This window comes from Lepidochelys kempii, chromosome 1 (assembly GCF_965140285.1).
Source record: "Lepidochelys kempii isolate rLepKem1 chromosome 1, rLepKem1.hap1, whole genome shotgun sequence".
NCBI lineage: Eukaryota > Metazoa > Chordata > Testudines > Cheloniidae > Lepidochelys > Lepidochelys kempii.
Genome location: NC_136380.1, coordinates 159,086,743 through 159,111,919, shown reverse-complemented (window position 1 = coordinate 159,111,919; position 25,177 = coordinate 159,086,743). Strand labels below are relative to the sequence as shown.

General features: G+C 42.0%; 1 protein-coding gene across 1 annotated transcript in view; it reads left to right on the top strand.

The window, feature by feature from the left end:
* The window catches only part of UMODL1 (uromodulin like 1), a 61,029-nt gene that overhangs the window by 32,555 nt on the left and 3,297 nt on the right, over nt 1-25,177 (top strand). The window contains exons 11-20 of the mRNA XM_073359875.2: nt 451-708; nt 1,208-1,320; nt 9,640-9,853; nt 11,881-12,018; nt 13,799-14,256; nt 15,622-15,764; nt 16,895-17,131; nt 18,759-18,918; nt 23,299-23,383; nt 24,626-24,827. Of these exons, the coding sequence (XP_073215976.2) occupies nt 451-708; nt 1,208-1,320; nt 9,640-9,853; nt 11,881-12,018; nt 13,799-14,256; nt 15,622-15,764; nt 16,895-17,131; nt 18,759-18,918; nt 23,299-23,383; nt 24,626-24,807 (1,988 nt within the window). The 3' untranslated portion in view covers nt 24,808-24,827. The remainder of the gene's footprint in view (nt 1-450; nt 709-1,207; nt 1,321-9,639; nt 9,854-11,880; nt 12,019-13,798; nt 14,257-15,621; nt 15,765-16,894; nt 17,132-18,758; nt 18,919-23,298; nt 23,384-24,625; nt 24,828-25,177) is intronic.

Below are 25,177 nucleotides of genomic sequence, written 5' to 3'. Positions count from 1 at the left end.
GAACCCACCCCCCCTGCTCTGTGTGTCAAGGGTCCCATAGCATCTCCCTGGTGCAACATCTCTGCCCTGGAGTTTACCCATCCAAATACTCTCCTTATCTAATCTTGCTTAGCTTGCTATCAGTACAGGCTTTAGCTAATATTAGACTTGTTTTATTTGTTAAAATTTACATGCAGATATTTTAATATTGAAAATTACCTAAGTAATGGTCATTCAAGTCAGATACTTTCTAGAATCCATTCCAAGGCTGCAAGACAAACTGCAGCAGACACACTGAGTAAAAATGCTTAAATTCCAATAATCTATCATTTAATTTTAAAGGCATTCCTTCTGCATCAGAATCATTGTGGGGTCGAGAACGCCTGCTTCAATCGCTAGTTCTAAGATAAATGTGGTACTTTCCCCGCTTATCCCAGAGGTTTGATTGATGATGATTTCTTTTCTTCCCAGTACCTGTCCCAGCTCAAAGGATTATTTTCTCCAATGTGACTAGCATCAGCTTTCATGTAACCTGGTCCACAGATTCTGCACTGAATCCTGCTTTCCGATTTCTACTGCTTCAGGAAAAACAGCTAATATGGGAGGCTCAAACTGAGAGCACGAGTCTGACAGTGTCAGGGCTAGAACCTGGGATCTTGTACACCGTTGAAATCGTGACAAAAGTCTGTGGGAAGGAAAGTAAACCAGCACGCCAGAAAGTAAAGACTGGTAATTTCATTTAGAAACAACTCTTATGATTGCTTCTTAAAGGGTCAGCTCTTAATGCCACTGAAGTCAATGGGGGAAATGGACTTCTATTTATAAGAGAGCGCATGGCCAGGACAGGGTTTGGTGGACATACTAAGGATGATTTAGTGGCAGCTGTTGGATGTGTGGTCAGGTAGAAAACAATGGGCTGACAATGACTGCAAATTTAACAGTGGTATGAAGTCAACGCTTGAGGCTGGCACTGGAGTGGTACCATTGATATAAATCATGTCTTGTGGATCTCCTCCCTTCCCATTCATAGGCATGGGACATCTCTGTAGCAATTACAGGAGTTGCTTCTGTGGGAAAGTAATACTGGGAAACTGTTTACGTTAGTTTGACCCGATTCAGCAGGTAGAAACTAGGAGGAGTACCTATGCCATGTGCCAGACAGCTTTCTTCAGAACACCAATGGTCTGTGGATCACATTCTTCTAAATAACTGTTTTCTGATTTTGCAGCTGTTCAAAAACTGAATGGATCAGTAAGAATAACAAATGTGAAATATACTGCAGGCTTGAGCAATGCAAGTAGTGAACAGTATCGTAATTTTATACAGCTGTTTCTTGGTGAAGTAAGTTGATTTAAAATGGTCATTATTTGTAAATGGGCTTCATAAAATGAGGAATATGATTGGCCAATGATGGTTCTGTACCATATATGTATCCCCATATACCGAAATGAATTGAGACCTATTGATTACATTAGAAAAAAAAGGAAGCATGGTGCAGTGGTTAGAGCATGAGCCCAGGAATCAAAAGTTTGGGAGTTTATTCCTGGCTCTCTGTGCCTCAAATTCCCTATCAGTTACATGGGGATAATCAAGCAGACTTAACTCATAGGCAAGTTTTGAGGGGCTAATGAATGTTGTTGAAGCACTTAGAGATCTTTGGACTGCAAGGCACTATATCAGTGCAAATTAATTCTGTTGTTGTCCTTTCTCAGGTACACACATGTCTGATATAGTACTGATTTTTATTATTATCCTGTTTCATATCCCCTAATTTTACAGCCTATTTCCCCCTCCCTTTATTAAGTCAGCTTTAATATCACATTTAATTAGGGCACAGAATACCAAACTACCTTGGAAGATCTATTTATCTCCTTTAACAGTCTTGTAATTCAGAGGGACTTCCTTTGGAGGTGCCACCCTCCTTTTCTTATTTTTTGGCTAATCCATCAATTGTTTGTCTTTGTTGTTCCTTTTGGCATTTATTCAACAAACACACAGGAAAACCATTGGACATATTCCAGCTGTCTGTCTCCTCTCACCAGTGTGCATTACTGAAACATTGTTTGGGAGATTAATACTGACAATGATAAATTCGTGATTGACCATTCTAGAGCTTTTCATCCAAAGAGAGCAAAACACTTTAAGTATCCCTGAAAAACAGCCATTTCTGGGATGCAAAGTGGCAACAGTTTAACCATGCTCAGGAAGAGTTCAGGATAGAAAGTGAAGAATGCTCTACGCAGCATGAAAATACAGGGGAATTCTTATCGAGAGAGAATGTGTAAAGTATAAAATAACTTCCCACTGTTGCTAGTTTACACCTTCCCTATGTGCAGTCAATGGGTCACAGCTTTCTTGAAGCTGTTTAGGTCTCAGGCTGACACATCCTAGCAATACTTGTTCAACAGCCGTAAAATGAAAGTGACATGTTCATGCAAAGTAAAAATGCAGCAAGTATCCACTGACCTCCCTCTTATTCATCATTGTTATATGTTTCAGGCTATTTTGGATATTAGAACCTTGATCAAGGCCTTGTCCCAGTTCCTGTCCCTTTCAAATTTTATTACAATGGATAAAATGAAATATTTTATCTTCATGCAGCATACAATCAACTTCTCTGCTTCAGAAGATCATTAACATAAGTAGTTTATCTTTAAAAAGATTAGGTAACGAAATTAAAGTAAGATTGATAGCAATGTAAGCTAGGACACACAGTGTAAGCTAGGTCACACCCCTGCTTTAGGCTTAAGTTGATCACCTGTGAAAATAAGGAAATAATTGTTCCTTCCAACAATACTACTGGCCAGGTATTTATGGAGTCTTTCCCTTCCATCTGTGAACCATTAGACATAAGCCACTGCCCGAGGCAAAATATTCTTCCTCCTGATAGAGTCTTATGACAATTCTTGTGTTCCTATCTGTCAAAGAAGAGAGAGTCTGGAAAATAAAAAGAACTTTACAATTTTCTTTTCGGGATGTAAGGTCCAGACCTTGATCCCATTAAAGTAAATGGGAAAAGTCCCACTGATTTTAAGAGCAGGATCAGGCCCCAGGTTAAGTTAGCTTTGCCGGTACAAAAAGAGCAGGATGTTGCAGTGAAGGGTTGAAGCCCAGGAAACTGCAAGGCCTTGAGTCAGCAGGGGGGAAAGCTCAAGAAGCAGGAGAGAGTGAGTAAAACTCTCCAGGCAGGGAGGCCTGGCCTGGGAGGGGGAGACGATGCAAAGGCCCAGTCGGAAGGGGCCAACTGGAAGAAAAGTGGAGAAGGCAGTGCTGGGAAGATTAAATATAGTCCCTCAGGGAGGTGGGGCTGTACCCAGCTGAAACTGGGTTGAAAACCCTATGAGTTTGTGGTTTTTTGAATTATCAGGAGAGAGACGCTGAACTGGGGTTGGGGCCTAGTGAGCCAGTCTGCACCCTAAGTACACAATAAATTGGCCCTCAGGAGGGGATTATTTGAACTGAGTGTGTTCTTAAAGGACCCTGAAGAGGGGAAAAACAGAGGCAGGGTGATGTAGAGTGACCTTTGGCCCTGGGGGGTGCTCAGCTGGGGCTGCCAGTGTTACACACCTTAAGCCTGGCTTGGAGGAACTGTCCTTGGGAGTGAGAGGGTCATTCTGTCTCTGGGTACGTTCCTCAGCCTCTCTGTTGAGACTACCAAGAAGGATGGCAGTTAGTGGCAGTTGCGGGGGTGGTCTGGGTGACATGGACTCGAGTCTATTAGTGCTGGACTTGGTTGCACTTTTCTTCCAGTTGGCCCTATCATAAAATGCAGTCGGTGAGGACAGCAGCGGTGTGGGGGCAGAGTAAGAGGTGGGAAGGATTGGTACCCGCCATCCTAAATAGCAATAGCCTATTCTGTTAAAATAGCCTCTTACTCATTTTATTATCAGTCTCCAAGGTTTTGTTGCAATTCTAATTCTTCCCTGCTCAACAGGACTCCCTACGTATGTGTCTAGAAGTGCCCAGATTAGCTATTTCATGTATTGCTGGCATTTTGCTCTGGATCTATTGGCAGGGTGGCTATTATCTCTAACCAGTACCCTTCAGAAATTACTACTGCCATCCACACAGACAGCTCCTCCACTCTGAACCTATTTCTGTCTTTTACCCCTCAACAGCACCAGACCTCCAGCCATGTTACTGAGGCTCCTTTAATTTCACTAGCATTTCAGCGTGGCTTCCCCGGGCTCCTCCATGAGGGCTGCTTCTTAACTTTGGGTTTATCTCCCTCCTGGTTTTCTTGCTTTACCAAAGGGGGTTCTCATCTCATGTTGTAGCTGTTAGTTTTGCCAGTGTTTTCCTCCTCTCTTGTAACTCTCCTTTTGACAGTAATGTGCCTTTTGCTTTTTACCTTTCAATGTACTATACTGCAAGGGAAGGTGTAATTGTAGCACAGGTAACAATAGTAGTGAAAACACAGTGGCATGCACTTCAGGGTGGGCTAGCTGACCCAGTACATACCCAGGTTCCCCAGAGGCTATTACTTGGATAGCTAGCCTGTGCTGAATCCTATGCCACCACATCTATGCGACTATTGTTAGCTTTAATCTAGCTACCGCAGGTATCATGGATATGCCTACCCATGCTACAGTGACACCTTCACTCGCAGTGTAGGCATATCCTTTACCTGTTCTGTTTAGGAGTTCCTGGTGTTTCCTTTGTAACCTGATCTAACCAGCAGACCAAATTCAGTGATGAATCTGTTTGCATGCCACTTGAAGCATGTTGTGCATATGCTAAGAAGACTGAATGTGGTATAGCTAGATTTATTTTCTGGTAGTAAAACCTCAAAGTAGAGGGATGGATTTTCCTTTTTAATATAATTATTTCCTTAAAAAAGTCAGAGAAAGAAATGTCCTTTCATTTCATATACCATGGCGCTCCCTCTGCCTCCCGCTTTTATCATGTATTATTTTAATGGTAGGGCATTGTTAAATCATGCAGTAACCTGAAGAGCGAGGCCAATAGTGTCACCTAGTGGCTAACTGTGATGTGGCTAATTATAATGTGAACAAAAAGAAAAGGAGTACTTGTGGCACCTTAGAGACTAACCAATTTATTTGAGCATAAATTGGTTAGTCTTAAGGTGCCACAAGTACTCCTTTTCTTTTTGCGAATACAGACTAACACGGCTGTTACTCTGAAACCTATAATGTGAACATAACCATGATGTTTTCCTGGTGCTTAGCTCTGAATAAAATAAAATAAAATTAAAATAAAACCTCCATTAAAATGGAGTCCACAAAACAAAGCTAACTGTGAGAAGGGAATATTGGTGAATGCTGAGGAAAGTCCAAGGGAAGATTGCAGACATACTTAATTACTGTAATTCAGAGAACAATTATGAAAGATGAAAACTTAAGGCTAGATTTTTGCCTTATCTTTCATGATGTTTCAAAGTAAAGGGCAGAAAGGCCCCACCCCACTGTTTGGCCAAGTAAGAGTTTCTTGGATTTTGAGTCCAGGTCTGGTGTGGCACCCTGGATATTCCTTCCAAGAGCGAGTAGGTGGGGAATGGGTGAATCCTGTCTCTACCCTTAATGCATTGGAGAGCAGAGCTGGACCAATGGGAGGGGAGAAGCTGCACCCTATAAAATATGTCAGTTTACTCCCCTGGCCCAGGAGCAAGGGGGAGTGGGGAAGGAATTGTGGCTGTCCTGAACCACTTACTCATGGCCGTGCCTTTCCCAATATAGCCCTTAATGGAGAAATAGCCTGAAAATAGCAAAGCTGCTCTTTGTCTACCTCGTAAACATTGATCTATGAAATGCTGCTCACTTGAGAGCTTGATGGTTTGATACGATTTGAGAACAAATTGTGTCAAGCCAACCTGATAGCTTTCTTTGACAGAGTAACAAGTCTTGTGGATAGAAGGGAAGTGGTAGATGTGGTATATCTTGACCTTAGTAAGGCTTTTGATACTGTCTTGCATGACCTTCTCATAAACAAACTAGGGAAATGCAGCCTAGATGGAGCTACCATAAGGTGGGTGCAAAAGTGGTTAGTTATCAATGGTTCATAGTCATGCTGGAAGGACATAATGAGTGGGGTCCTGCAGGGATCAGTTCTGGGTCCAATTCTGTTCAATATCTTCATCAATGATTCAGATAATGGCATAGAAAGTACACTTATAAAGTTTGCCGACGATACCAAGATGGGAGGGGTTGCAAGTGCTTTGGAGGATTGGATTAAAATTCAAAATAATCTGGACAAACTGGAGAATGGTCTGAAGTAAATAGGATGAAATTCAATAAGGACAAATGCGAAGTACTCCACTTAGGAAGGAACAATCAGTTGCACACATACAAAATGGGAAATGACTGCTTCGGAAGGAGAACTGCAGAAAGGGATCTGGGGGTCATAGTGGACCGCAAGCTAAATATGAGCCATCAGTGTAACACTGTTGCAAAAAAAGTGAACATCATTCTGGGATGTATTAGCAGGAGTGGTGTAAGCAAGACACGAGAAGTAATTCTTTTGCTCTACTCCACGCTGATTAGGCCTCAACTGGAGTATTGTGTCCAGTTCTGGGCGCCACATTTCAGGAAGGATATGGACAAATTGATTGAAGGTGTAGAAAACATGACCTATGAGGGAAAATTGAAAAAATTGAGTTTGTTTAATCTGGAAAAGAGAAGGCTTGAGAGGGGACATGATAACAGTTTTTAAGTATGTAAAAGGTTGTTACAAGGAGAAGGGAGGAAAAATTGTTCTTCTTAACCTCTGAGAATAGGACAAGAAGCAATGGGCTTAAATTGCAGCAAGGGAGGTTTAGGCTGAACATTAGGAAAAACTTCCTAACTGTCAGAGTAGTTAAGCTCTGGAACAAATTGCCTAGGGAGGTTGTGGAATCTCCATCATTGGAGGTTTTTAAGAGCAGGTTAGACAAACACCTGTCAGGGACCGACTAGATAATACTTAGTCCTGCCATGAGTGCAGGGGACTGGACTAGATGACCTCTCGAGGTCCCTTCCAGTTCTATGATTCTATGATATAGGAATGAGGGAATTTAAATAGAGGATCTTGCAAGCAAAGGGCAAGAATTATTATTTTGAGACTGTCTACACTATGAGTTAGAGGGGTGATTCCCTTGCTTACACACACATACTCGAGTTAGCGTGATTCTAAATAGTAGTGCAGCCATGGTTGCATGGACAGTAGCAGCAGAGGCTTGGCTTAACCATGCCAAGTACAATCCCACCTGAAACTGGTAGTTCTGTAGTCAGCACAACTCAGCCATACCTCCACGGCCACTACTTGTGCTACTGCAGCTACATTGCTAGTCATACTCGTGCTAGCTTGAGGAGAGCTAGCAGGAGTAGATGTGCACAAGCAGGGTAATCACCCCTCTGAAGCAATGAAATCTCAAGTTCTACAACTTGGGATATTTCCTCCTCTTGGCGTTCTCATTTGAAGCTAATGGGAGTGATGTACGTATGTCAGGAGGACAGTGCATGTCTTAGGTTTGTCTCGGCATTTGTCTGTCTTGTTGTCTTAGAGTGTAAGCTCATTGAATTAGGGACTGTGTCTCGCTCTGTTTGCACAGCACCTAGCACAGTGGGGCTATGAGCTTCTTTCCACATTTGCTACTGTGAAATAAATAATAACAATAGAGAACTGATTATTACAAGGTACCTTACTGTGGAATGCGAAGCCTAATTTTAGGTATCTAGGTTTGAAAATTTCAGTGTAAGTTGTCTATTTCCAAATGTGAAAAATATCCTAGGATTCACCGACACAAATAAGTGCCACTGAGAGCTCACAGTCTGAATTCAGACATGACAAAGCAAGTGATGGTCAAAACCAGAAAAGAATACAGGAGGGGAAAAGAAACACCAGGGATACTATGAGCAGCTTCTGAAGCAAGGACAAGAGGAGAACAGAGTCCTTTATGGAAAAATTCAGTGCATCTAGATATTACACTGGTGGCATATTAGAAGTGTCTGACAGGCAGATAGAAACAGCAGTTTACTCAGCAGTCAAACTTTAAAGAGAGATAAGGCTGTGTCAACAGTGTACAGTATTTCTCTCCCATATTTGTTCTGCACATCCTTTGCACATATATTGTGCATGGTTTTAAATCTGACAGATACATAAAATGTTATCAAACTAGCTGACTTTCATATAGTTGTATTTAAAGTTATGTGATGGATAGTAGTTTTACCAGTTTTCCTCAGCACAAAATTTACGGCCTCTCTCAGAAACTCTGTATTATTGTTGTAGGCTTCTCCTCTGGAACGCAGCGTGGTTGGGATGGGTCATCTCAGTTTGCATCTAAATTAGTAGAGGAAATAAATAGGATGTATTGTCTGCTCTCTCTCGTTACTGGTGTTTAAACTCTTTAACCATGTGGTAGTATCAATAGTAACCCATTGCGTTTACATAGTGCTTTCCATCCAGTGATCTCAATGTGCTATTCAAAGTTATTTAATTTTCAGCCTCATAGCCTATCTAGAGCTTGAGAGACAGGCCAGTATTATCCTGCGTGGTATATCTAGGGAAGCTAAGGCACAGAAAGGTGGAACAGCTTGTCCAAACACATGCATCCAAATCAGCGGCACAGCCAGAAGTAGAACTATGAATTCCAGTCCTGTGGAGACGAGACCATCCTTCTATCCAAAGTAGTACAAAAGATTGTTGCTATAGCCTAGTGATTGGGGAGGTTCAATAGTCACTGGGAAAGGCTGTGTTTTCTCTTTTCAGTCCAATATAAATTCCAGAACATCTGCATATCGATTAAGTGTTTATTATCATTAGTCATGATCAACTGCCCTAACTGTAGTTCTCTGAGGCTAAATATTCACTTTCAGATTGTTTTAGTTATTTTCTGGCCTGGCCACGAGGCTGTCAGGGAAATGTGGGAGCCTGGGACATGTGTCCAGCTGGCAGTTAGGATCTGCAGCAACAGTGCAAGTCTCCCCATGGAAAACTCCTGTGAAACATTTTTGAGTTAGTCTGGGCTGAGGCTGCGTGGAGACCCTGAAAGCATGAGAAACGGTTTTTCTATTTCCCCTTTGATTTGATCATTGGGTAGATGGAGGCCAGATTTAATCGTAATACACAGAGGAACTTACCAGGCTTGCCCTCTGTGGAGATCCACCATGGGGTGGGCAGGGGGTGGTATGGCTGCTACATTCACGTAGGATTTGTGCTGCAGAAGCAGCTATAAGATAGGGTTGAGGTTCCAGAGGAGATTGTTGGCAGATATTGTTGCAGAGATGCACAGAATCTGGGCATCCTGAGTTCACTCTGCCCATGCTGCCTCCATAGCCAAAGCCTCTTAGTATTGGGCTGCACTGGCTCCTTAAAAGCCCCATGATGGAGGGAATAATGAGGCTGAATTGCACCAATGGAATCTCTCTCCTTGGCAGGCTAAGTGTTACCAGGGACCCCTGTCAATATCTACGCCTATCTCCTCCTGTGTATGCCCTGAGCTGAATCATTCCTGTGTTTTATATTCACCGTTAAATACATATTTCAGCCAAACAGTGGTATTCAGAAAATTCAGTAGTTAAATAAAAGCCCATTTTCTGCTGTCTCTGTCCTGAACATGAAGCACGGTAGTTATGCATAATGTTTGGGCATTCTGAGTCATCTTCACAGCATATAATTTAATTCATACTTCTGCCCATGTTCACATGCATTATATTTTGATCACAGGTACGGAAATCTCTGCCTCTTAAGTCTCTTCAGGAAATGGATCTTGGTTTGATAAAAATGCTGATAACCAGTGTTACTAATGGAAGCATAGTGGTAGGTTTCGATTTACTGACTGCAAAAGACTTGGATATCCACCACCTTTCCACAGATTTTCAGGATGTCTTTAAAAATAGTTCCTATTTTACAGTTGACAACAACAGCATCTCCATACGTGGTAAGGTGCAGTTTTATATCACTGTAATTTTTCAAAACTAGCAACAGGATAAAACCTGTCATTTTGTTTGTGATTTTGAGAGTACAGCTTCTGTGAAAGTGCTGGATGAAAACCCATGATCTTTTCCTTAGCACTTCTGCCAGTTCATCCCACGAGCTCTTTCAGAGAACTTCAAAAGATACAGTGAGATGTGTGGTGTAGCAGGGCTCAGATGTAGACCCTCAGTTTGGTTTAACTAGGACCACTAGTTATTGTACAGTTTCCTTCTTCTTACAGATCATTGATAAAGAAGATAAATAAAACTGGTCCATTGATTGACTGCAGTAGAATCCTTTTTTATACAGCTCCTCAAATTGATGTCTCTGTATAAAATCATTTCTAATCCTTCTGTTGATGACACATCAGCAAGTTTTGTATCTACACCACAACGTGTTTATTCAAATAATGTTGTTCTAACCTCTCAATTAGAATTGCAGGCAGGACAGTATGGAAAACTTTACTAAAATAGATTTATTCCATCTAGTGCATTCTCCTTGCCTGCCACACTTACAATCGTTTAATCAAAGAAGGCTATCGATTTTGTCAGACATTCTGTGTCCTTTATAAAGCCATGCTACATAGCGTTCATCAGGTTATTGTTTTCTAAGGGACAGATTCTAGCAGCCTTACTCACATTTCAGTGGGACTACTTGAGGATTAAAGTGCTACTCATGTGAGTAGAAGTGGCAAAATCTGCCCCAAAGTAATTAGAAAAGGTCAATCTGTTATTCTTTGCCCCCATCTTTCATTTGGTTAGAATAAATGAACCACAGTCTCTTGTAACTTTCTTTGCTCCTTCCTAAAGACATCCTTCTCCAACTCTGGTTCTTACTGAGATATGTTCTGCCTACACACTCTTATTGAGTTGTTCATAATGGTCTTCAGCTATTCCACAGTTCTGATACTCTCAGCTACATTTCAATCTGCACACTGCGGTAGATGGCCCTTAATGTTTCTTCTCTGAAAGTAGTGCACTGCAAGTCTACAAAAGCTGAGTGCAGGTTGGATATTTCTATATCTATTTGGATTTTTAGTGCCCATTTTCGGCTGCGAACACTCGTTTTGAATCTCCTGCATGTAAAAACAAAATACATGTTCTCCTATGGCACAGAGTCTGATTTACATAAGGCACAGAAATCCATGCTGTTGACCACATGGAGGTGCATTTTCTCCACCTTCACCACAACCAGCAACAGGTGTCTCATTAATAATAAAAGAATGCCCATATCATGGTAGCACGTCAGTGAGGACAGGGATATATATGCCCCCTGAAACTGGCATTAGTCTGAGGGGTTTCAGGGACAGAGTTAACACGAGCCACCTCTAGGGGTGTGGTTAGTATGCAGATTAGTGAGAGTAACAAGTGGGAAATTTGAAACCCACCTGTGCCTGTTTCCATTTATGCACAATCCTGAGTAGAACCTGTACAAAAATTGAAATTTGTAACAAATATTTGTCCTTGAAATTCTAAATTTTGGTCGAAGAATGGGAAAACAATTTGATGAAACTTTCCCAAACTTTGTGGCCTGTTTTTCAACCAGCTCCAAATATTCTTTAAATTACCAACCACCATCTTCCCTCTTAAGAGTGTTGAGTCTGTAGGATGGAAGAGTCTGTTTGGGAGTAGTCCCTTGTGACAGCTATCAGTTTTGGGGGATGGGAGAATTAATTGGGTGTGCCGAGGGGAAGGGGTTGAGGGGATCTGCCCTCCCATTATCAGCTGCCAGCAATACCACTGGAGGCTCTTGCTAATTCTGACCTTCCACGCACTGAGTATTCTTGCTCTGCTAGCATCAGCAGCTTCCGGACTGTGTGTGTTACAATCTCCCAGATAAACAACACGCATGTTGGTGCCATGATGCTGGCAATGAGAACTAGTGTCCTGGGTACCATGATGGTAGTTCCAGTTAAGGAATAATCACAATGCCAGTAATGCTTTCTCTCTCTTTTTTTTTTAATAAAAAACCCAAAACTCCAAACCCCAACAGATTATGATGAGTGCGAAAGAGAAGAAGATGACTGTTCCTCGGATGCATCATGCCACAACACATATGGGAGCTATCAATGCAGCTGTAATGAAGGATTTGCTGATCTCGATTCAGAGAGACCTGGGAGAAACTGTGAAGGCAATATTGTTTTTCATTACCTAGTGATTTATTTTAAATTATAATGATGGAGTCTTCATAAAATCATTTAGTTACATCCACTTCTGGTGGAACTGCACTGCGGTCCATGGAGGTATACTAGGGATGACTTTGGCTCAATGTGTTCGACCACATGCTACTGAAAAATATGTATATTTTAGTGTATTTTGCATATTTCTGTTATATTTAATTGCATTTATTATACTTTTGCTTTATCATAAAAGTTTACTGTATGAACAGTTAATGGGCCCAGTTCATTCTTTTATTTTTTTTCTTTTAACAATGATTTCTCTTTTCTCATTTTCCCCCTTAAAGGTAAATGGAATTGTTGAGAGTACCAGTTATTTTCTTTCATAAGGAGTAATAGAAGGGACATCAGAGATAGAAGATAAGAGACTAAATCAGAGTGGAAGCAGTTTATGTTATGAGTTATAGTATGGATAAATACTGATGTTATAACTCATTGATTTGTCTTTAGTTAATGCATCCAACTCCTGGCACCTTTCCTCAAATAATTTATTTGTTCACCTAAAACAGGTCTTTCAGTTTCTCAGTTCTTTTGAACCACTTTTCTGTGGATTGTATTTGTTTTTGTAACCATAGTGATGAACTCTGTGTATTGGCTGAAATCTCAACATTGTAAATACATGCCTATCTTTGTTAGGTTTCAGTAAATCAGGACATTTTCTTAGCACTGTGATTATAAGGATTTGGGAAAGACATTTCTGAAAGAGCTCCTGGATCCTTTTTCCTGCCATGAGATCAGTAATTTTTCAATTTAGGACATTCTCAGAAGGCATGAAGATGGTTTCCTAGAAAATATATTTTTTAAAAAATTTGGATTGGCAAATGCATGCTATTCATGCATATAATTCAGTAAAATATTGCATAATAGGATCCACACTATTCAAAACAAATCCAGTATTAGTTATGTGAATGTAGATCATTACGTTGGTTCCCTCTAAAATCAAAGATGGGTGCAGAGTAGGGCTGTGGGTATCATTAAAGTATCATAGGGCAATCTAACAGGTAACCCAAAAACCTGTGATAGAAAAGGGGCTGAGGGAAAGGAGTTTTGTGTTCAGTACCCAGACTATCCCCCTCCTACCTCCCCCAGTTTCCTTCTCTTTCATCCCTCCCTATCCCCAGTAAAAAACTCCTACTGACATACATTTGCTAACTTCCTCAGTAAAGCTCCTTACATACATCTATAGACAGTACCTACCTGCTGTAATACTATTGTGCTGCAGGGCAACAAGAACCAGATTCTCCAAAAAACTCAGGCCAGGGTCAGATTTTCATGTGCCCAGCACTCACAGCTGGAGCCACATTTTACAAAGAGCTCAGCTCTCATTTAGGGACAAAAATAAGGGCCTGATTTTCAAAAGTGTTCTGCATCCAGTAGCTCCTATTGTTACCCTTATGGCCACTTATTCTGATGCCTAAATGGGAGGTGAGCTATTTTGAAAATCTGGCCCCCAAGAGACACTGGGAACACACACACATTGTGAGTGTGTAAATTATTGCAGCCAGAAAGAAATGGAATCTTTGGTCTTTTCTTGCCGGTGTCTTTATTTTTAATTAAGAAAAAAGCAATGGTGTATTTTGAGGTAATTACCCAGGACCAGTTAAGAAAGAAGAGCAGCAGTTCTTCTACCAGTGACTGAAAGTTTCCTGATAAGGGTTTTTTTTATTTGACTATTCTTAAGAAATCAGATTTAAAGCTGTAATTTACAATCCCTTTATTTTTGTTGCTCCATAGCATTTCCTCTTAGCCATGGTCCTACCACTGCACATGGCAAACAGGTAGGCAGCACAGCTTTACCTGTTACACGTCCACATACTTCAGCTCATGTGTCTTCACCTGCTACAGAGGATTCATCTGCTGCTAAAACCAAAGCTAAAGAGGATGCTATGTTTTCTAGCACCGCAATGCCACGTGCTTCCACAGCATCTGTGTTGAATGCCCATAGCTCGCCACATGTCACTACCTCGCCACTCACTAAATCTTCCCATGGGGTATCCTTAAAGGATGCAGTGAGAGTGTTCTGTGAGATTGAGAAGATTGTCATTGCCATTCAGAAGATATTTCTGCAGCAGGAATCTATCCCAGAATCTGCACTCTATCTTGGGGAGCCTCACTGCAACGTGCGCTTCAGCAACGACACTCGTGTGGTGCTGTGGACAGCGTGGAACGAATGTGGAACTGAAGTACAAAGTGTAAGTCACCTGAACAGATGAAGAAACACCTGGCGAATGTACTTGTCACTGGAGAGTGCAGTGGCAGCGATTGGGCTTGGGGGCACAGTCTGTTGCTGCCAGGTGTTTCCTGAAATCGTGAACAAAGAATTCAATCCCACTTTCAATTCCCAAAGTAAAATCACCTCCACTTCGACCTGGGGAGTAAGGAGGTGGGAAGTAAAGATTGTATCCTCAACACCAAAACCCTCATTGCACCCCCCACAATCAAACCCATTTGCTAGCCTTTGGGGGTCCAACAGCCTGCAGTGTTGTTCCCTCCCGTTTCTTCTGTTAACTTCTCACTGCCAGTACACAGAGCTGTGGCATATTTAAAATTTGGGGTCTGAATGAAATAAGTTTAATGTAATATGTAAATGCATAAGTAACCCAAGCAAGACTGAACTGATTGGTCTAGACTCAGTTGTTCTCAAACTATGGGGCGGGCCTCCCAAGGGAGGCGTGGGAAGGTGTTCAAGGGAAGCGCGAGCTGTGTGTTTTTATGTATGTATGTATGTATTTATTTATTTATTCTTGAAGATCTGTGGCTCTCAGCCCCAGGAGGTGGGACTAGTGTAGAAGGGCTGTGCACAGCTGTGGAGGTGGGTATAAAGGGCACAGCCAGAGGCCCACCGCCCCCGGGCTGACAGCTGAAGCCCCACCGCCTGGGCTCAGGCTCTCCTTCCCCTCCCATCCCCTCTCCTCCCCCCCAATCCCTCACCTGGAGGCAGTGGGGCTCTGGCTGTTAGCACTGGGGTGGCAGATCTGCAGCTGTCTGCCCCAGGATGACAGCAGCAGTGCAGAAGTAAGGGCGGCAATTGGGAGGTAAATCTGCTGTGAAAAGTGATAGCTATCATTTTTCACATTGCCACCCGTACTTCTGTGCTGCTGTTGCTCTCTGCTCTGCCTTCATGGCTGGGCACCCGGCCAACAGCCGCTGCTCTCTGCTCTGCCTTTAGATCCTGGTGGTGGTATATGTACTTGGGGGGGGGGGGAATAAACGACTACAGACCCAAAGAAATGGGGCCTGATCAAATAAGTTTGAGAACCACTGGTCTAGACAGGGGACAATGTGGAATAAAAAGCCCTGGTCATACAAATGGTATGGATGTTTTATGGACCAGTGAACAATATGTACTAAGATGAGAACAGCAAACTTGTTTTCATTTGCTAGCCCCACAATGACAAAGCTAGTAGATGCTGATGGTTTGGGTTTTATTGGCCAGTTGTATACAGAATTCCTGAGGTATTACTTAAAATTACCAGAGGTAGCTGACTAGTGGGACTAAGGTATTCTCTGAAACATAAAGGTTGATAAAGTATCTCTCTCTCCTTTTTCTGTTCCAGAATAAGACCAACACTATTGTGAAAACAATACTTCAGAATGACATCTCCTCTCAGCGAGTTATCCACAACTTGAAGATTGTCAGTCCAATCCATTGTGTGTTTCAGAATGATCTCTTGACTTCATCTGGATACGATGCAGAAGGGTAAATAAAAACTCACCTGACTTCCAGTTCTAATGTATGGCGTTCTGTGTGTGTGTGTGTATGTGTGTGGATGGAGTGGGGGGCGGGAAATGTAGTCTTCTAAGGTGTATTCTAGTGGCATGTGCACAAGTTTGGGAATCAGAAATTCCTGTGCTGCAATCCCAGCTGTGTCACTGGTTGTGTGGTCGTGGGCAAGTCGTATTCCCCATCAGCAAAATAACTGCCTCTGGGAATGAATGAATGTACAGTGCTGTGTAATCACTATGCATTATGATAAAGATGATGATGATTTTTAAAATCCACCAACTTACTTGATGACCTTTGAAAATATGTAATGCAAATTTCGTTCTTGCGAAAGGCTCCAGGTTACCAGCACTATAGAGTGAGATCCTCTGTTTATATCTATAGAATGGGCAGCGCACAAGAAATGACAGCCCAGACTTCTTCACATTGTCTTGCCAATGAGCCGCATCCCTTCCTCAGATGGACCACTTCTCTCTTTCTTTTCACCACACCCAGGCCGTCACCAAATCCTCTCACTTTCTTTCCTGTACAGCTCCAAACCCCATCCTTTCCTCTCCATTCCTACAACAAAACTGCTCATCTGGATCTTGGTCATCTCTTGCCTTGATTACTTCAATCACCTCATCTGGCCTCCATGATTCTCCCCTCCCCCCATGCCCACTCTCTTGCAGTGTGTCCAAAAAGCTGCATCAAAAAGTCGTGCTCATTTACTGTTCTGACCCCATCACTCCCTCTTCAAATCTCTTCACTGGCTTCCTCTTGTTTTCTGCATCAGGCTCAAGCTTCTTGTTCGGCGCTTTGGCGGTATACTCCTGTTCCCACTTTAAATCACTGTCATCACTACGCTGTCTGCTCATACTGCAGTAACTTCCACCTTTGTAGCCTCCCAGAGTCTTCTCCATGCCTTCTTCCATACTACCCTAAGGGCCTGGATTGCAGCAAGCAACCACCCTTTCCTCTTGAAATCCTAACAATATGCTGGACTGCAGATTTTTCCTCACTACTGTAGTGCACATGTGCTAGAGAAACGGTAATTGTATATGTGACCAGTTAAAAACACTATAATCAAATTTATGATCTTTAAAAGCGGCTTATTGTCTTTTCAGGGTTTATACCTTTTTTGAGGATTTACATGGATCTGGATATTTTATAACTGAGATGCATTTGTTTGTTGGAAACTCTTCAATCCCCAAAAATTTCAGTGTCTCTGCCAGTGATGATATACTGATTGAGGTGGGAATTCAAAAAGGAGACAGCAAGCTCAAGGTGGTCATCACTGAGTGCTGGGCAACTCCATCTAGTAATCCAGTGGATCCTCTATCATTTGCTTTTATTAACAACAGGTACAGTACACACATGTTAGAAGTGACATAGGCATGTGCAAGCTGTCTAGCAATGTAGTCCCTGAGCTTGAGGAACCTTTCCATGAGCCAAAGATGGCTATTAATACCCTATTTTTTTATTGTACTTTTTACATGCCCTCAAGGAGTCCTTGTTCTTTTCAAAGCCAAATACTTAACTTCAGACATTCTAAAAGAGAGTCTGGGGGGCGGGGCGGCTGTTGCCTCCCCCTAATATTTGTAAAGGAGATATTCAGTGTAGGTCTACTCTTTGATTTCTGATTGGTCCTGGAGGCGTACGTGGCTTTGGTAGTCAACAGTGCATGTGCTTTTTAAAAAAAAAAAAAAAAATCTATGTGCAGCCATTTCTTTCTGATGCAGCCATTACCAAAGGCATGCATGCCTTTACGGCCTTGAAGTTAGATTATTGCTATATGCTCTATATGGGGTGATCCTTGAAGAACACCCAGAATCTTCTTATGAAGCAGAGTATGGTAGCCTGATTTGTAAAGCAGAATAGGCTACTAGGACATAATTTGAAGACAGTGGTTGAATAAGTGAAACCGAGGAACTCACCTGGCTTGCAGTACCTTTGTTTCTGGTGAGGCACATGAGAAAGGAGGAGAGAGCTCTAGGTGACACTCAGGGTATATCTACACTGCAATAAAAATCCTGCGGCACTGAGTCTCAGAGCTCAACTAAGTTGATTTGGCCTTGTAGGGCTCCAGCTGCAGGGCTAAAAATAGAAGCATTGACATTTGGGCTTGGGCTGGATCCCAGGCTCTGAGACTCACCTGCCTCCTGAGCTTTCAGCATCTGGACTCCAGTCCAAGCCCGAATGTCTACACTGCCATTTTTAGCCCTGCAGCCTGAGCCCTGCCAGCCCAAGTCATCTGACTTGGGCCAGCCTTGGCCATGCCGTGGGTCTTTTATTACAGAGGAGATGTACCCTCAAAGTCCAGGTTCATTTTGGAGGGGTGGCAAGTTTGAATGAAAATATTTAATAGTAACTTAGGCCCATCTGATATGGAAATAGTGGAGAGGCAATAACAATGGAGAACCTATGATATATATTTACAAAGACAGCTTTTAAAGTAGAACCTCACTTTCAGAGCTGAAAAGAAATTACTAAAAAACCCTATTTAATTTCTGAAGAATGGGATTCCTTCACCAGCATCACCCTTCCAAAAGTCAGAATTAATTCTTACCTGTAGCAGGACATTTGAACCCGTCTCAAATGGTGCTCTGGGCATGACTGGTCTTCAGTTTACTTTGTCAAACTACTGTATTGTGTGTAAAATAGTCAGTGTTGTGTGACACCAAGTTCATCTTCGGGCTTCAGTCATCTCAGACTTCAGTTTGTTTTTTCTCCAATGCTGAAGTTGAAGAATCTCACTAAATACTCACCTCTGAATCCCCAGTGTACTTAGCTACCCAGGCTTTTGTGTGCAGTGGTGTTCTATCCTAGGGACAAGCCACACTGCACCCGTGACTGTGCTGGAGAACACTCTATGGAATACCTAGATAAGGATTTTCGGCTGACGCTTATAAATGGAACTACAAGGTGCCGTTCCTGGGGTATAACATCTATAGCTTTAGTTATTTTGTGTGTCTTCCTATTCTCTTTTAGCTGCCCAGTCCCAGAGACCTACACCACCATGATTGAAAATGGAAATTCAAGAAAAGCTCAGTTGAAGCTGAAAATCTTTTCCTTTATCAACCACCCTGTGGTTTACCTACATTGCAAAATTCGTATTTGTGTGGAAACTCCTGAAAGCACCTGTAGGACGGTAAGGGGTTTGCTCCTTAAATTTAACTTTCTATGTGACATATGACAAGCAGTGCTCTAACTGGAAAATGAAGGGATAATATGTTTCCGAAAGGTGATGGTATCCTGTAAACTTCTCTTCTCCATTTTCCTTCATTTTTCAACTTGCAGCAGTGTGAAGTGGGGAAATAATATAGCCACAAGTAAGCCTCAGTCTTTATTTCTCTTTCCATTCCCTATGCTTCAGCTGAAGCATGGAAAATAAATAAAAAATTGGATGGCTCTGGGGGTGACTGGAAAAAAAGTACCATCTGATGGCCTTTGTGAAAGGAGCAGGTGATCTCAATACAAATCCTAGTGGACAGGTTCCACAGAATAAAAAACGGTCAACTAGCTGGTAAGGATGCAGTCTCATCAGAAAAGCCAAAGTTGGAATTATCAAGGAGACCGCTCTATCTTTTCTTGCCCAGTGATTATTTTCCCTGATCATGGTTTAGGCACAGTGTGAGGAAACTTATACTGTTGTTGCCCAAGTTCCCTGGTTTCTAGGGCTGTCAACCCAGCACCTTTCCAAAAGCACTTAAAAAAATGTAGTGAACCGTATCTGGTAAAGTTGGGCACCCATGATATTGTCTTCTGACTACATTCAAAGATGATCACATTATCTCTTTTTAGTTCCAGGTATGTGAACTGCACTTATAATATGTTGCTTGTGAAGACAAGATAAATTAGGGCTCTCTTTTTACTGTAGATAAAAGGATTTTCTTTTCTTTTTTTTTTTTTTTGGCTAAAGATCTTCTCTGTGGTGACACAATGTTTTCATTAGGTATTTGTCCATTATTTAATAGTTCCCTCCTTCTGTAAATTGCTCAACTTGGTCCCAGTATAAATCAAATGACTCCTCCTAGAAGATCGGAAATGGATAGCAGGAGCAAGAAAACCTTTTCCTGTCTCAGGTTACAGAGCTTTGTCCAGGGAAAAAGAAAAAGAGGAACAGGAAATTTGAGTGACAGATGGAAGGAGGGCTCTAGGTTTGACACTAATATAATTTTGAATGTTTAAAGTACCGCAAAACCCATATTTAAGTAAGTATTCAAACCATATAACTTCAATTCCTAATAACATAATTGAACAAACACTAAGATGATGAAGGCAAAGTTGCATCTATTCATACCAGGACTGAATTTGGACCAACATCTAGAGGACATTGGAATCATGAGCATCAAGGAGCATGAACGTAAGACAAACATACTTAGCTAGAATAGAGCATGTTTCATTCCTGGATCTCAGTGTCCCACAAGGAGTACATGTCACCGTCCCCATTTTACAGAGAGGAAGCAAAGGCACAGAGGGAGGATATGACTTGCCCAAGGTCACACAGCTGGTCAGCAGCAGAGCCTGAAATAGAACCAGGTCTCCCAATTCTCAACCCAATGTCTTTAGCACTGTGTGCCTTTATAAAGCACAGGTAATGCCAGACAAACTAGGCTGGGCAAAGCCTTAAAAATGCAGTGTAGAGAACAATCCTGCATTGGCCAACGATGGATGGACTAGAAGATCAACTAGCTTTCTTCTGTCTTCAGCTTCTTTGTTTCTGTAATATCCTGTGTTTAGTATAACAGGCAATCTAATGAACTGAGACACAGACAGGTCCAGTTTAAAGTACTGGTATGGATGTACTAGATGACCTAATAGAATGTCTCCATCTCTAATTTGTATGGCTGTTTTTTTCTTAATCCCATTGCAGAGTTAATGCATAAAAAGAATGCAGTAGATGTAATGTATCTTGATTTAGCAAAGCATTCAGTCCAATGCCTCTCAGAATATTACTTGCATATTTAGTTTACATTGGCTTGAATATGAGCACTATCGCACGCATAGAAAATTGGCTGAAGGACTACAAACAAAGAGTAAAAGTTAACATCAATGCGCTGAGCAAGGGTCTAGTAGAAGCTACAAGGAATAGTGATAGATCTGATTTTAACATCTTTAATTATATAGATTGGGGTAGAGAGTATGTTAATTGAGGACCATATTCTGATCTCATTTACACTGGTTTTATGCTGATGTAATTTCATTGACTTCACTGGAGTTGCTCCTGGTTTGCAAGTGAGATCAAAATTAGGCCCCAGTTTGTAGCTGATTCTAAATTAATGTCTAGCACGATACAGCAATTAATCACTTGGACCCCTTTTACATCTTTCTTGTAGGATTTAGAAACTTTATTAATTTAAAGAGGAAAACTGTATCATCCCTTATCCCAAACAAAATGTATCCCGTATGAAAATGTAGTGAGTTTAGTATATTTTTATTGGATTTAAATTAAAATGATAAGCACAGAAGGCACTAGAAGACATCCGGCAAATCCAGTGAGAGGAACTTTTGGGAAACCAGAGGAGTTGTTGGGGGAGTGAAGCCCTCAAGAAAGTAGAACAGTGATGTGACAGGCACTTGAAAACCACTGGGGATGCCCAGAGAGTGCTTAGGGCACTGGGAACCACTCGGAATGCCAGAGTGAGGGTGGATGAAGGGTCACAAAGAGCCACTGGGAAATTGACAGGTTTCAGAGTAGCAGCCGTGTTAGTCTGTATTCGCAAAAAGAAAAGGAGGACTTGTGGCACCTTAGAGACTAACCCATTTATTTGAGCATGAGCTTTCGTGAGCTACAGCTCACTACTATTGAAGACCCAGTCCTGCGCTCCAATCTGCTTTATTGTGGGATTATTTGTCAGCCTGGCTGCATGTCCCTCCACGGGAGTGAGGGGAATAAGGAGCCCTCTTTCTCCTCTGTTGGGCTCCATATCTCCAGGCCCTGTGCAGCGAGGAAGAGCAGCTGCCACAAGCAGGTGGGCGGGGAGCATGTGAAGCCTGGGCTCTTCCCCCACCATGCGTCAGCTGGCACCCAGGGGAATAGAGCTATGACAGGAAAAGGGTAAGCGCCCCATGGAGCAAGGGAAAAGCAAGGATTCAACTGTGACTCTGAGTCCAGGATTGGTCCCTGCCCTATTCCAGTGCTGCTCCTTATGTGGGCTGGATAGCAAGACGTCATCTAATACAACATGACTTAAGTGAGAGCACGAGTTAGGGAAGCATGAAAGTGAAGGCTCACTATAGCCTCATACTTGACCTACCTTCTGCCTCCAGAAACATTTGCTCGCTTCAGAGCTGATCTGAGGCCTGGATTATTGCCCAAAAGATTGGAACTCACCTGTTCTCTCATCTGTCCTTGTCGCTCCCCAGTTTTTTGGTAGATGAGTCTTGGCTCTCTTAAATCTGGAACAGAAAAGAGTAGTTTGGGAGAAAAACGTTGTAGGACAAAGTCAGGACAGTAACATCAGGCACAGCCAGCAGCACAATAACAAATCAGAACAAAAAATATTACAATGATTTGGAACCATGAAATTGCACAATAGCTACCTATGTAACCACATGTTCTTATTTTAGGGCTTGTCTACACAGGAAAGTTATACCTGTTGCTAAGATGTGAATTTAAACTGATGTAGTTATTCCTGTACAACAACCCATGTGGATACTCTAATTCTAGAACAAGAGTGGCTTTTTGGTGTTTGTTTGTTTCATTTATGTGGCTTTGGAAAGGTTTCAAGGTAGGCAGGAGAAAGCTACTGTTATACTGGAATAAGCGTACCAATAAGTGGAGTTATGCCAGTATAACTATAGTGATCTAGTTGTACCAGTATAACTGGTAAAACTGTCCCATGTAAACAAGCCCTTACTTACCCCTACTGTCCATTTCTTCCTTTTTGTTTATTAAGTTCACAGGTTGCATCTTGCTTCAAACTAAACTGTAAACTTTTCAGGAGAGGGATCGTCTTATTACATGTAAACACAATGGAGCACTGATCCTGACTGAGGCCTTCAGGTGGCAACACAATACAAATTATTATGATTCATAATAATAGTAATAATAATACTCGTTAATAATAATATAATGAGGAACGCTGTTAAGAAAGGATGCTGAAGGCCGTGTAGTGTGCTTTGGCTTATTTTGCAGATCCTTCTTACATGCCCTAAGAGTGCTGGAGAAAACTTAGTAGTACACACACTGTATTGCTTAAAGAAAATTTTGGTAGACATTCTCCTGTAGCCTTTTTTTTTAAATAGACTCAACACAACTAGCTTTGTCCCAAGGGTCTGTTCACAGAGGTTTCTTTTCAGTGTTCTGATAAGCGGATACTTTTTCCCGGTACTGTTCCCTGATCTTTTTCGGTTTGTTATAATGTACCAAAGGTTAGCGTTGGGAAATAAAAAAAAGCTCTGGTCCTGGGTACTGCCTTCACTAAATCAGCAAAAATTCCTCGTTCTTTAGAGGAGTCATAACAAGACTTCATATATATTACATAAGTTTATATTATAAATGATCAGGGTTTTGTAATTGTTACAGAGCTGCCGAGATATTCGATCCCTGAAAAGTGGTGAAATTATTGCCACACACAGATCATCCTGGGGGCCTCTGTGCAGAGCCACTGGTGAGTAATGAGTAGATGGCTACAAAAAAGTTACCCAAGCTAATTATTTAACAGATTCTGTTTTACTGATGGGTGAACTTGAAAACCTTCCTTGTACGGCATAAACCCCCTTGGCTGAGAAATGGGATGGTCAGTTGAAGCTGGGTAGCAATGACTGGTATCTTATGGGCCAGTCTCTGCTTGTTGCGATGCAGCAATGGTCATACACTGGTGGGGGTGGGTGCATGTTCTGTGCAACTCTTTTTGTGCTAGTGAGGAGGTGGAATTAATTGCACAGAGTAATGGGGATTTGAACAGCAATGTTCTGAGTCTGCTCAAGTCTTATACTGCAATCAGCTTTTGTACAGTGCTTCGACTAGATTCCTTCTAGAGCACAATATGTTAAGCCCTGAGGGCCAAATTCAGAGATGTGCTATGTAAGGTGGTATAAGTTAGGTCTGTTATGCTCCCTTCCACCCACTTTATTGATGCTGTAAAGGAGGAAAAGTTGGCACAATTTACATATTGAAGAACTGGAATAAGGTGTAAACTAGGGTGGAGATCAGTCTAATTTACACCTCTTCTGGTTCCTTGGCTAATTAGATCCCTTAGAAATGGGTGGGGTGGCCAAAAGTCAATCAAATGGAGACTGAGTGCCGGGGGGGGGGGGGGGAAGCAGGGAGGAGTTTGTGTACAAGCTAGACCTTGCTCACTACTCTACACCCCATCTGAACATGACGCTGAATGTTCTTTTTAAGTGCAGTTATTGCCCATCATGGCATTAACTAGTACTTGCCCCCCAGTAATATGAATTGTATCTCACATGATGTAAACATATTAATTTTACAAATATGCTTAATTACTGCACATGAACGACAGGACTAAAATCAAAGAACATTCTGCCTACAGGGTTATGCTGAAGCTAGGGCAGTAGCTCAGAAATGTATATATCACTATTATTATTTTAACAGAAAATGCCTAGAGCCACATCCTCCATACCAATTTGAGTACATTTATCCTATCACAGTCAGTAGTGGTTCTGCACAAGTATCTAAAGTCAGGATTTGCTCTAACTCACAGACATTGCCATGAGAATAACTGTTCCAAGAGGACCGAATCAATGTATCAGAGTCCCGTGCTCTTACCACTGCGTTGTGCTACTTGATGCATCCTAAATTGCATGCAAGATTGTAACACTCAGTTGGCTTCTTAATGTATGAACAGATTCCAGGGATTCAAACCTTTCCCTTGTTCTTTCTCTAGATGCCAAAAGTGAGAAGGCACCTGTGCTAGGAGTAGGGTTCATCATCCTTATCGTCATTGCTGTGTTTGTTTTTGTGCTGGGAGCGGCGGCCCTTTTGGTTTTCCAATACCAACGAAAGACGGGGAGATACAACTTCAAAATCAAGTCTGACAACTTTAACTACCAAGTGTTCTATGATTAAATATTTCCAATTTATCACATGTAAGTACTAAACCGTGATCAATCAAGTTTTAAACCGCTCAGCCCTTCCTAAAATGGAAACTGTGAAATGCTTACAAATTTGTCTTCAATAACTTGAAGCATTTTTTAGTTTAGTGATGTGGACAGTAATTAGATAGCCAATAGGAAACTTCCCATCCCCTTGCAACTGTGGATCAAGGGGAGTATGGAGCGTGCAGCTCCTGTGTTTCCTTCCTGCACCAGAGTCATGATCCAAGTAGGTCCTACATGGCCGTACTGGGGACAGGTGTGTTGCTTCCCCTTATCTTCTTACATGGCCTCATAGCACAGGGGTGGGCAAACTACGGCCCGGGGGCCACATCCAGCCCTCC